The sequence below is a fragment of the Miniopterus natalensis genome, chromosome 13 (genome assembly GCF_054644295.1).
Source record: "Miniopterus natalensis isolate mMinNat1 chromosome 13, mMinNat1.hap1, whole genome shotgun sequence".
NCBI lineage: Eukaryota > Metazoa > Chordata > Mammalia > Chiroptera > Miniopteridae > Miniopterus > Miniopterus natalensis.
In genome coordinates this window covers 35,140,548-35,153,437 of record NC_142093.1, presented here as the reverse complement: position 1 = coordinate 35,153,437, position 12,890 = coordinate 35,140,548, and the positions used below count along the sequence as shown (strand labels likewise).

At 42.4% G+C, this 12,890-nt stretch overlaps 1 protein-coding gene across 1 annotated transcript in view; it reads right to left on the bottom strand.

Moving 5' to 3' along the window:
• The window catches only part of SLC1A4 (solute carrier family 1 member 4), a 28,006-nt gene that overhangs the window by 3,421 nt on the left and 11,695 nt on the right, over window positions 1–12,890 (bottom strand). Inside the window, exons 2-7 of the mRNA XM_087823601.1 lie at window positions 12,836–12,878; window positions 10,668–10,730; window positions 8,642–8,808; window positions 3,689–3,922; window positions 2,285–2,479; window positions 1,852–1,986 (exon numbers count right to left, since the gene is read on the bottom strand). Of these exons, the coding sequence (XP_087679727.1) occupies window positions 1,852–1,986; window positions 2,285–2,479; window positions 3,689–3,922; window positions 8,642–8,808; window positions 10,668–10,730; window positions 12,836–12,878 (837 nt within the window). The remainder of the gene's footprint in view (window positions 1–1,851; window positions 1,987–2,284; window positions 2,480–3,688; window positions 3,923–8,641; window positions 8,809–10,667; window positions 10,731–12,835; window positions 12,879–12,890) is intronic.

The window sequence follows — 12,890 nt, the reverse complement described above, 5'->3', positions numbered from 1 at the left end:
GAGGCAGCTGATCAATGACTCTCTCTCATCAACAATGTTTCTATCTCTCTCTCTCCCTCTCCCTTCCTCTCTCTGAAGTCAATAAAGATATAAGAAAGAAAGAAATAAAATAAAAACACAGAGCTGGTACGTGTGATAGTGTAGATACAGTTTTGTGTCCAACTTTTCTTCTATTCATTTTGACACTGCATCTCTGCTGAATATCAATCTTTTTTTTTTTTTTTTTAATATATCTTTATTGATTTCAGAGAGAGGAAAAGACAGGGAGAGATAGAAACATCATTGATGAGAGAGTCTTTGATCGGCTGCCTCAAGCCCACAACCTGGGCATGTGCTCTGACCGCGAATTGAACCCCGATCGCCTGGATCCTAGGTTAACGCTCAACCGCTGAGCCACGCCCGGCCGGGCGAACATCAATCTTCAGATGCATTCCATGTCCATTGGAACACCCCCTCACAGAAAACAGCACTGTCCTTTCCAGAAGCTTGTCTTCCCATGGATTAGCCCAGTAACCATCCTCTCTCCCTGGAGCTCAGAGGAAGTACTGCACCCATTTTTGAAGAGGTGGAAAAAAATATGAACTTGCCTGAGGGCACTGCTGTGGAATCAGAGGCCACAGGGAGGTGGAAGGCTCATGTGACTTCAGCTCTCTAGGGCGCAGCCCATCTGGTGCCCTATTTCCCTATTCCTGGCTGAGTGCATCTTAGATGCCTGCCTTTCCCATGCAGACAAGCAAGGAGATGGACTCTGACCCCTGACCCTCGGCTCTGATGCTGTCCAACTCACCAACTCAGGGACTGAGTTCCCCGTGATGAGCTGTCTGGACAATGCAGGTCTCTGCTGCACAGTTCACCCTTATCACTCTGAGGAGCCATAAGGATTGGGAGAAGCCTCTTCAGATTTCCAAGGCTTAAGAGAAAAAGTTGAAAGCCAACATTCCCAGCTGCAGTGGGCAGAGCGGCGCCCAGCACCGGCCTGTGTTTAGGTTTTCTCATGCGGAGCTCTGGCTAGCCTGGTCAGCAGTATCTTTCTTCACTGATGCTTTCTGAATGCTTTCCCACATGCCTGGGACTCTTCTATGTGCTGTGCATATGCGAACTCAATCTCCACAACTCTGGTATAGGTTCTATTATTCCCATTTCACAGGTGAGCAGACAAAGCACAGAACAGTCCTGCCACACAACTAGTAAACGGCAAAGCTGGGATATAAACCCAGGTCCCTGGGCTCTAGGGCTCATTTTCTTATCTACATGCTCTACTATCTAACACTAGTACCTCAGCCAACCTTCCCTGTAAAATAGGTATTGTTCATACCTGAAAAACGCATCACGCAACTCAATGAATCAGCACTCAGAAACTGTTCTGTGTCTTCACAGGAGCCCTGCAGTCTGAATCACGCCTCCTTCCTAACATCTCCTTCCCTGAGTCTAAGCCAGGGCACTCCCATCAGCTGGGTTCCTTTTCCCTCTCCTAACAGAAATCACTCTTTGGGCATTTCAGGCCAAGAACTATCATTCTCAAAGGCTCACTGCACCACTGGATATGACTCGTATGTAGCAAACAACTTCCCCAGATTTTAGTGCCCCCATGGGACTGCAACCCACACTTTCCTGGACACGCTAACCAAGTTCTTGGTAATATTTCGTGGTCATTCATGGGCCTCTGACTCATGTTGTTTAATTTTTCCTAGCTCTATATTTTGTCTTGCCAGTTCAACTGTGGGCTCCTTCACAAGGCAGGGAGCATGTCTGAAGTTTCTCCACATGCCTCAGGTCCAGCAGAGGGCCAAGCTCCTAAGGAGCTCAGTACAGACTTTCTTTTGTTTGATGCCCTTAGGACTTGCTACTTACACAATCCAGTCCACAGCCAGGATCAGAGAGAGATCATGAGTGGGCAGCCCAATGGCCTCCAGGATAATGGCGATGGTGAGGACCCCTCCAGCCGGCACGCCTGCTGCTCCAACACTGGACGCCGTAGCTGTCACTCTAGGGGATGGCACAGCAAGGTCAGCCATTGACACAGAGAATAGAGGGGGCACAGAGAAATGCAGAACATGGCAGCCATGGCTCAGAAACTGAAAATCACATAACCCCAGATTCTGCCAGATGAGCTTGTGAGAGACAATCCACTCTCTGCAAGTAATGAATTCATGCTGTGCTCATTTCATAAATTAGACACCCAAGTCCTGGCAAGATTGGTTTATGAGGTTGTTCAAAGGAAATCACAAGAAATATCTCAAGTTCTGGCCCAGGCCTAAAGAGGAAGGAAAGAATACAAACTTACAGAATCGTGAAAATCTGTCCTGCCTTCAGCTCTACGTTGTTGAGCTGGGCAATGAACACGGCGGCCACACACTGGAAGATGGCTGCTCCGTCCATGTTCACAGTGGCCCCGATGGGGAGAATGAACCTGCTGATCCTCTTGTCTACGCCATTGTTCTCTTCAATACACTTCATCATGGAGGGAAGGGTTGCTGAGCTAGGAATGGAAAAACAACCAGCCATGAGAACAGTCCTTCCCGGGGTAACACTTCACTCAGCTCAGACCTCCAAACAGAACCATGAGCACCACCCAAGTTTCTGACTTTCTCTCCATGAAATAAAAGGAAAATCAAACTTGTTTCAAAGTTTGTCACAACGTGGGGTTTTGTCAACTCCCAAAGTATTAAAAATCTGACTTCCTACATTTATCTGTTGTTATTTACCTGGATACACCTGTTCCAAATTTCTCTAGAACCACACACTGCCTTGTGGTACAAAATGTTCTCAAGAGAACAAAGAACTACTGACTCCATCTGTGCATCTCCTCTCTGTAACTCCTCCCTCCCCCGAAAAAAAGCACAAGGCAAACTATGATTTTTTTTTTTTCTTTTAGGCTAAGAAGCAGAAATTGCTCTGAGAATTTGGAAAGAGTAACTGTTCACAGATAACGGGATAAACAAGACCTGTTCTCTCCAGTGGCCTCTGTGGGCTTCGCAGAGAGTGGCTGGAGCAGCTGAGAAGTAGGTTTGTTCTGTTTACGCCAGAGAAACTGACCTCCCCAATCCTTTTAACCACCACTCCCTTGTCATATGAACAGTCCTTCTGGATGGGAGGAAACATGGGGTAGAAAGGCCAAATCTAAATGTGAGAATGAAACAATGTGCTGCCATCCTTTGAAAGTTTTCTTTAATGTATTTGGAAAGCCCATTTTTTGGGAAAGATTTCGCATAATGACAAAGTGCATCTTTTGTGCTAAATTAGATAATCCTAGAAAACTGAGCATGCATCCCTCACCATGATGCCTTGGTCTTATTTTCTAAGTCATGCATCCAGAGGGAGAATTGGACAAGTATTCTAGAAACTTCCGTACAATGCATTTTGAGTTTAGTGGTTGCTTTCTTTTACTCAGGCAAAGGCCTTACTAATTAGGGTGAGGATCCACAGTTCCTATGACTTATACAATGATCAGGTTGACCACCAAGGAGCCAGAAGAAGGAGAAGAAATGAGGTAATTCCTCATTCTGGCAATCCCAGGAATCCGTTTCCATAAGAGTTGTGAGGCTGATAATACAAAAAATGATAAGACCAATTTAGAGTTTTTGAAGAATTAAATATGTTAAGATGCCAGTTGTGCATCTACCACTGGGCTCACCTGGTTTCATATTAACATGGCTCAGAGCCATCAGGGCACCCGAAACCCACTCACCTGGAGCAGGTGGCAAATGCTGTTGCAAATGGTGTGAGGAGGCCCAGGAGGAACCTGAATGGGTTTTTTCGTGTGAAAACAAAATAAATAAGTGGCAGAACAATTCCTCCATGAATCAGATGGCCTAATATAGACGTAAAGATATATTTCCCAAGGCTGGTCACCAGCGTGATGATGTCCTTCATTTCTACAATCTTGCTTCCAACCAGGAACGTGATGCCCACAGGTACATACCTAGGGCATGAGCACAGGGCACTTGTCAGAAAAAGTGATGTGATGAAGGGGCTGGGAGATGCAGACCTTTCCTGACACAACACAGGGACTTTCAACTAGGCGGTCTTCATCTCCCTCAAGGAGGACCCTGAGGAATAGAAAGGGATGGGCCCATTTTACAGGCTGTGAAACAGTTAACATGATACAGCACCACCATGGGTAATGGAATTAGGACCACAACCCAGTCTTCTTTCCCCTTGGATATAGTATATTCCTTTTTTAAAAAAAATCCTCAGCAGAGGATATTTTTTCCATTGCTTTTCAGAGAGAGTGGGAGAGGAGAGAAAGAGAAACATCAATGTGAGAGAAACGCATTGATTGGTTGCTCCCACGCTCAGCCCAGGTGCTGGGGACGAAGCCTGCAACCAAGGTGCATGCCCTTAACTGGAATTGAACCCGAGACCCTCTAGTCCGCAGGCCGATGCTCTAACCACTGAGCCAAACCAGCTTGGGCGGATTTTCATGTTCTTAACAGATGGGTGCCACCAACCACATGGGCTCCCAAGTGAAAGGACACGGAACTGTTCAAGATCAAAGCCCCTGGGAATGTAGTTTGACTTTCAGCTCTGCCCAGGCTTGTTCTGAAAACTTCGAACCACATAGAACTGAGACAAAGCTGGGACTTTTGTGAGGTTTAAAAATCTTTTTTGATTTGGAAAACATGATTCCGTGGGAAAAAGGCATTAACAATGACCCTCTGGGAACACCCCTGGAGCGTGAAGGTTTTTTAAATTGCAGGATGAGAAGGAAGGAAGGGAGTAATTTAGGGGAGCTACGAAGAACAGAAGTCAGTTGTTTTGAATTGAATATAAATTGAGGAAGAATTTTATACTCATTGACTTTTTTGGTAAATTTTAATTATATAGATAATAACGTCATATAATTCAAATTTCAAAGGGTACACAGGGCGAGTAGTGTCAAGTCTCCCTTCCACCTCTGTCCCCCAAGCACTGGAGAAAGCCAGTATCACTGGTTCTTGAGCTTTCTTTCCAGAGATATTTTAAGCAGTATTATTAATTTTAAATTCCATTGTAACACATGAACATATTCTTTCAAAAAATTAAAACATTATAGATTAGGCCAAAATCCTCTGTAGGCACCATCCTCAGCCAGACCCCTCCTCAGATAACCAGCCACTCCTATTTCCTATGTATTTAGATACACAGGCGTGTATTTAAATCTGTATGTCTAGTTTTAATCCCACATTCTGTCTTTTGAGACCTTTTCATACTAATACATAGACATCTACATCAGTATGTTTCTTTTTATCGTGGTAAAATAGGTATAGCGTAACATTTACCATTTTGATCATTTTAAGTGTACAGCTTCGTGGCATTAAGCACACTCATTTTGTTGTGCAATATCACCACTCTCCACCTCCAGGGCTTTTTCATCAGCCCAAACTGAAACTTTGTACTCAGTAAACAATAATCCCGGATCCCCTCCTCACTCTGTCCTGTAACCACTGTCCCACTTTCTGTCTCTATGAATTTGACTATTGTAGGTACCTCTTATAAATGAGATCATACAATACGTGTCCTTTTGTGTCTGGCATATTTCATTCAGCCAGTCTTTAAGGTTCATCCCCGTGGTAGCATGTGCCAAAGTCATTCCTCCTTATAGCTGAGTAAGATTCCATTGTATGGATACACCGCATTTTGTTTCTCCATTAGTCAATGGACACTTGGCTGTTTCTACCTTTACCTCATTATTTAAAATATTATCCCCAGAACCTGAACACTGTAGAGTATTTTGCTGTTGCCTTGCTGATGGACATTTAAAATGATTCCAGATTTTCATCATTAAAAACAACACTGCAGACAGGCCTCTTCGTGCCCTACAGGCCTGTGTGCTCTAGGTAGAGACACCGAAAAGTGGAAGTAATGAGTTATGAGGGGTGCATATTTTAAATTTTAGCAGATACCAACAAATGGTTCTCCAAAGTGGCTGTTCCAATTCACGTGCCACTTAGCCTCCAGAAGAATAATCCTTCCCTACACCAGTGGTTCCCACCCTGGCATGATTTTGCCCCAGGGGATATGTGGCAAAGTCTGGAGACAGTTTTGATTGTCACAATTTTGGGGAGCGCGTGCTACTGGCATCTAGTGATTTGGAGGTCAGGGATGCTGCTAAATATTCTACAGGGACCAAGACAGCCCTCTTCCCAACAAAGAATGATCCATCCCAAAATGTCAGTAGTGTTGTGGTTGAGAAACTCTATCTTCACCTTTCCCAATGCCGGATAAAACCTAACTGTTCATGTCCCTGATTTCTAATGTTTACTGGTCATTCAGGTTTCCTCTTCTATAAATTGCCTGCTCAAATACTTTTTTCATTTTCTAACAGTTCATTCAGTCTTTGACCTTTTTCAGTAATCAGAACTCTATATTAGTGTTTCCCAAACTATCTTTGGTGAAAGACTGGTTAATTTCTATCCAGTCGGTCATGGACCAAGATCCTTATACAAGACAATAAAAATAAAATGTTAGAAAAATGAAAACATGCTTGGGTGTTGCAGCAATATAAAATTGCTATAAAAGTTTCTGAATTGAGAATTCTTATTCTCAGTTTCCCTATAAATCTCATCACAGATGGAAAAACAGTTTGTGAACTAGTACTTGTCCTTTGGATACTAACGCTTTGAGATTGTGTATATGTGTATATACACATACAAACAATATGCAGATACATATCAATTTTTTTCAAGTGTCTTGTCTTTTAACTATGTTCAAGGTATCTTTTGCATGCAAATATTTTATATTTTGATGTAGTCAAATTTAGCCGTTTTCTATGTCTTTCATGTTTTGCATTTTGGTTAGGAAGACTTTCCCTACCCATATAATTTCTTTTTTAAAATATATTTTTATTGATTTCAGAGAGAGGAAAGGAAAGGGGGAGAGAGAGATAGAAACATCAATGATGAGAGAGTCATTGATCGGCTGCCTCCTACATGCCCAACTGGGGATTGAGCCTATAACCCAGGCATGTGCCCTGACAGGGAATCGAACTGCAATCTCCTGGATCTTAGGTCAATGCTCAACTGCTGAGCCATGCTTGGCCGGGCTACCCATATATTTTCTTATAATACTTTCTCCTGCCTCCCTGGATAGTTTAATGCATGGGTTGGCACTCTTGAGTTTTATTGGAACATAGCCACACTCATTCAATTACAAATTGTCTACGGTTGCTCTGTCCTACAGTGGCAGAGTTGGGTAGTTGCGAGACCATATGGCCTGCAAAGTTTGCTGACCCTGTATTTAATCCACCAAGGAGTTAATTCTGTGACTAGTGCAGGTGGGGCAGGTAATTTGATATTGGAGTAGGTAATTAGTGAAGGAACGAGCTCCTGCTGAAGATCCCTCCCACACTGGTTGAGATCCTTTGACTAGAAGGCATTTTAAACCCCAGTCTGTGTGAAGTGCACTTTCTGGGCAGCAGATCACCCACTGCAGTCAGACACTCAGCAGGGGCTGCCTTACCAAATACCTGCTTATGTAACTAGTAAATTGAATTGAAGGAATGACTATAAATAATTGGTTTCCATATTGAAAACAAATGTCTTAACACAGAAACATTACTTTCTTGCAGCTTCTTTCCATCCAAACTTTGGGAGGATTTTAGACTAAAAACATTAGCTAGGAAAAGAGCCTGACCTGTGATGAAAACACTTTTTCCTTTCTGGAACTATTTCTCCCCTGAGAACAATAGTCATACAAATGAAGTGTCATGTTTGCAATGACGAGTCAGACTCTGGAATGTCGATTGAGCAAGAAAATTTGGTTGAGCAAAACAAACACCAGTGGGGGCTTTGTACTTGGCCTCCCACTCAATTCCAAACGCTCCTACCAAATTCTAGGCTTCTCCCCTAAAATCAGTTGAGGCCCCACCCTGGTGCCATCGAGAGAGAGAGAAGTTCTGGGATATTTAAAGGTTGAAAATTAGAAAAACGCTTTGTGCATGAAAAGATAAACTAGTTTCTTAACAACAAATGGGCAGAAGCTAAAACCCACAGAAGCCTGGCTTGAGTAAAACAGCAGGGTGAAGCTGATGAGGATGGCACTGGAATTAGCATGATTTTTGAGGGATCAGGTCAAATTTTTACCTTTTAGCCAAAAATAAATTTAATAAATTTTTATTAAATAATTACACTTTCATTGATACTACATACAGGAACATTTAGGTAAAAAAACAAAACAAAACATCACCATTCCAAGTTTATAAATGCACAGGGTGCAGACGAATCTGTCCTCCATGTTGTAAAATATGATATTAAGGGGCCCCTTTGAAGCTTGAAGTCTATCGTTTTAAGATAAATAGGCCTTATATTACACAGCAGATAGCAAACTTACGGAATTCAATTCTCCACAAGATGATATGGGTATCATATAATATGGGATGATGGTGGGGAGCCAGAAATAGATCACTGATGATAGAACCATAAGGGGTCACTGTGGGTGCTGAGGAAGTAACCGGCAACTATGGTGCATGCCTGACTCTCTGAGGTCCTGGAGAGGAGGAGAAATGGCCTCCATCTCCATCACAGCCTGTTCCAGGACCCACCGTGGTGCATCAACCACATACAGAGCCCTGGGCCAGGTGTGCCCCAGCGGTGACCTAGAACAGCAGAATCGGGTTCTTTTCTGGATGGATGAGTAGGCAGGGGCAGGGGGCAATACTCACCACATAATCCACGACACCAGCACCATCGTCGCCTCGTTGAAGGCATTGAAGAAACGAATGAGCTCTTCTCCTTCGGAGCCTAGTTTCTTTAGGGCCACTCCTAACACCAGGGCAAAAAGGACCAATCCTAAAATGTTCATCCCTTCGATCTCGGTGCCAATGGGGATCTGCAGGATCAGAGTAGACACAGGGTACAAGTTTACAACGTATGATTGTGAACTAAAGATGCATTTGCTTCATGTCTCCACCAGACTGAAACACTATGCCCAGAATGAGAAAAGGTTCATATTTTCTTTCGTAAATCAAGGGGCAGGATGGTCAAGGGGAGATGAAGTCAAAGGATACAAAAAGTCAACAAAATTTCCACCTAGTTGTTAACTTTAAAAGCTGTTCAAAACTGGCATAGTTTGAAGCAGAAAGCAGTGAGCTCTCTGTTACTGGATATATTCAGGTACAGGCTGGCCAATCACTTCAAAGGGTTGCTTTTAAAAGAAGAGCTAGTTGCTGAAAAGTTCCCTCACACCAAGAGTCAATGATTGTAACTTCACCTCTTAAATCACAACAATTCTTTGTTGTTAGGCTGTTAGGGTGGTCTCCTAGCTAACAAATTTCCCAAAAGATTTTTCAGGACTGACATGGATATTTCAGGATATTTGTTCCTAAATCCCTGATTTTAAATGTGTAGGTAAAATGTATTCTTTATTCTTTCCAGTAATGCTGAATCTCACTACTGCAAACATAGATTGGATAGGCATTTTATTCCATCAAAACTCATGAAATTCTGAACAGGAAACATATGTCAGCATGGTAAAAACACAAAGAGCATTTTTAGCAGAGTTCTAGTCCCAGCTCTGATATTAAATAACTTCTTTGAACATCAGGTTCTTCATCTGCAAGATGAATGAATTGGACTAAATCAGTAGCTTTCGACTTAATTTTATTTTTTTATTTTAAAAAATATATATCTTTATTGACTTCAGAGAGAGGAAAGGAGAGGGAGAGAGGGAGAGAGAGAAACATTAATGATGAGAGTCACTGATCAGCTGCCTCCTGCACGCCCCCAACCAGGGATCGAGCCCGCAATCCGGGCATGTGCCCTGACCGGGAATCGAACCCCAATTGCCTGGATCCTAGGTCGACGCTCAACCGCTGAGCCACGCCCGGCCAGACTCAACTTTTTTTTAAAGTGGAACTTTTCCTTCCATCTAAGAAAGGTTGGTGGCACTCGGAGCCCCTCAGCCCTGGGGAGGTATACGTGTGGGGGTGGGAAAGGGGTAAAGCACCCCCATTTTCCCATGACAGTTTTGTGACTGGACTGAATAATCCCTGAAGTCCCTTGTCCCTTCTTGCTCTATCATGACCTCGCCCAGTGTCTGGCAAACAATAGGTACCCCAAAAATATGTGTGAATGAATAATAGCTAGAGTAAGTTAAGCCCCTAGGACAAGTTCTATGTGTAGGGGTAGGTAAAATCACATATTAAATATATTTCAGGGTAGCAGAAGGGTGTCATAAAATATTATTGAAGAATGGGGAGAAAAAGGGACATCTGTAATATTTTGAACAATAAAAAAAATGTAGTGCATTCACTGTATATAATAAAATGTAACTATTATAAATAAATAATGTTTATAAAATGAGCTAATAGTGTGAGAAAAGCTTTCCTATAACATTAAGTAAAAAAATGTACTATAACAAAATTATATAAATGGTGTGATTTATAACAACGTAAAACAATCAAATTCAAAATAAACAATGCATAGGAAAGAAAAAAAATATATTATTGGAGAAAGGAGACATCAGTTCCAATTCGATGAAATAGATTTGCTAAAGATTCCAAAGCTACAGACACTGGCCTTTGGCCATGTTGGTAAATAACCAAAGAAGCAAACTCAGCCTGTGTGCTTTGAACAGTCCACGGAAACCCCAAAGTTTTCAGAGAAACAGATGCATGGTGTAGGCCCCTGCAGTTAAGAGAATTCTGCTTTATGAGTATTTGTCATGAGTGATCTTGCAAAGAGGTTTACCTTTTCGAGGGTTATGTTCCCGGAGCTCGTGTTGCGGGCCACCTGGCTGTAGTCAGTCGCATGCTGTGAGAGAAGGAAAAATCCCCTGTCAGTTCACAGGGAAGGATGGGACAGAAGAGCCAGGCCTCTTGCTATTCTGTCATTACCCACTTCGCTCAACTGGCTGGCCTGACAAGGGACACTGAGAACTGAACAAAAGTACCTTAAGACCAAGGCAGCACATACTCCAACAGGTCTCTGGGTTATTTAGGGACCCGAGGACACAGACAACGGTTGGCAGGTCTGCCCAATTTCATGCCTATAGTCTGGTATTTCAAACAGCCGATAGTTCACAGTCCGTAACGCCCAAGTTCACTTTTCAACGTGTCCATTTATTTTTATTCATTTATTTAGGCTCCACTTCGTCTCAGAACTTATTTGATGACGACTGCTTTTCGGAATCTGTTTCTAATGGGCCTGAGCCTCCATTCTCCAAAGCGAAGGACTTTAGGCAAGGCGGGGCTTCCTGGGTGAGTGTTCAGGGAGACCCACTTCTCAGAAGTGAAACACTCTCCAGCTTCGGCCTACAGTGGACTTCACACCCATTTCTGCACAACAGGCACCTCCCTGTGGCAGCGCGCTGTCAAGTGGAATCTGTTATGAAACACCCTTCCTGACCTGTTCTAAGGACACCTGGCTTCTGAACTGTCCGGAGCAGCGCATTAGGAGGTACAGGCCTGCTCTGTGCCAGCCTTTGAGCAGCTCTGGTCTCTCTTTGATTCATCAAGCTTTCAGACAGGCAGAGGTGCTCAGTGTTCCTGGCATCAAGGGTGGGAGGAAAAACAAAACCCACCCCACATGTGACAGGCACTGAAACGCCATATACTTTTTCTTTTTCTCTCACATCATGTTATATATAGAAGCCACAGCTGTGCTTACATGCAGATTTATTTACTTTTTTAAAGAGAGAGGCTGTAAGCAGAAACAGAAAAGTCTTTACTTAGAAAGGGCAATCAGGTTAGTCCATCTAATCTAGACATTTATATTTCTTCTCTGTGTAAAGCATGGCCACTGGGATGTTGCTTACAGTATTGCTAAAATTAGGAAAAAACCTAGAAACAACCTGAATGTACATCAATAAGAAACCAATGGAGTAAAATTATGGTACATTTATACAGTAGAATATAGCCAATAACATTGTGCAGAAGGATATTTACTGACATGAGAAAATCTTCACAATATACTGCTTTAAGAAAGAGTTTAGAGCCCTGGTCAGGTAGCTCATTTGGTTAGAGCATCATCCCAATACACCAGAGTTGCAGGTTCTACACTAGTCAGGGCACATACAAGAATCAAACAATGAATGCATAAATAAGTGGAGCAACGAATCAATGTTCTGTCTACCTGTCTGTCTCTGTCTCTCTCTCTCTCACTAAAATCAATAATTTTTCTAAAATCTTAAAAATAAAATTTAGAAGTTTATAATGTGTGGTATGATCATTTAAAAAATATATCTTTATTGATTTCAGGGAGAGGAAGGGAGAGGGAGGGAAAGAGATAGAAACATCAATGATGAGAGAGTCATTGATTGGCTGCCTCCTGCATGCCCCCGACTGGGGATGGAGCCTGCAACCTGGGCATGTGCCCTGACCGGGACTCAAACCACAATCTCCTGGGTCATAGGTCGATGCTCAACCATTGAGCCACGCTGACTGAGGCTAGTATGATTATTTTTAAAACATGTGGGCATGCATAGAAAAAACAGAAGGATGTATACCAAAATGTTCATGGGTAGCTCTAGGTGGTGAATATGAGTGATTTTTACTTCATTTTCTTCTACTTTTTTGTACTGTTTAAAATTTTTTTTTGCAATGAGTATATATTACTTTTATAAGAAAAAAGATAAAATTGTACTTAATTCTAAAATAGTTAAGAGAGCCCCAAAATGTGATCTGAGGGTATTTCTCAAGTGATGTGAAAAGATGTTGGAACCAGTGGAATATTTTAGAAAAATGTTGAGTTTTTTTGTTTTAGTCCAGGGGCCCTTCTATAAAACTTAGACCAATGTTACCAAGTTTTGTTAACAACACTCTTTCTCTCTGTTCCACCTTACCTAATTCTATAGCAGTAATTTATATACCCCCATCCCCATCAAAGGTTCATATTTTTAGCAAAGCATCAAGCCTTACCGTTCGAAAAGTTGCAACCACAAGGTTTGAAGGAAACAGGTTTCTGTTGGAAAAG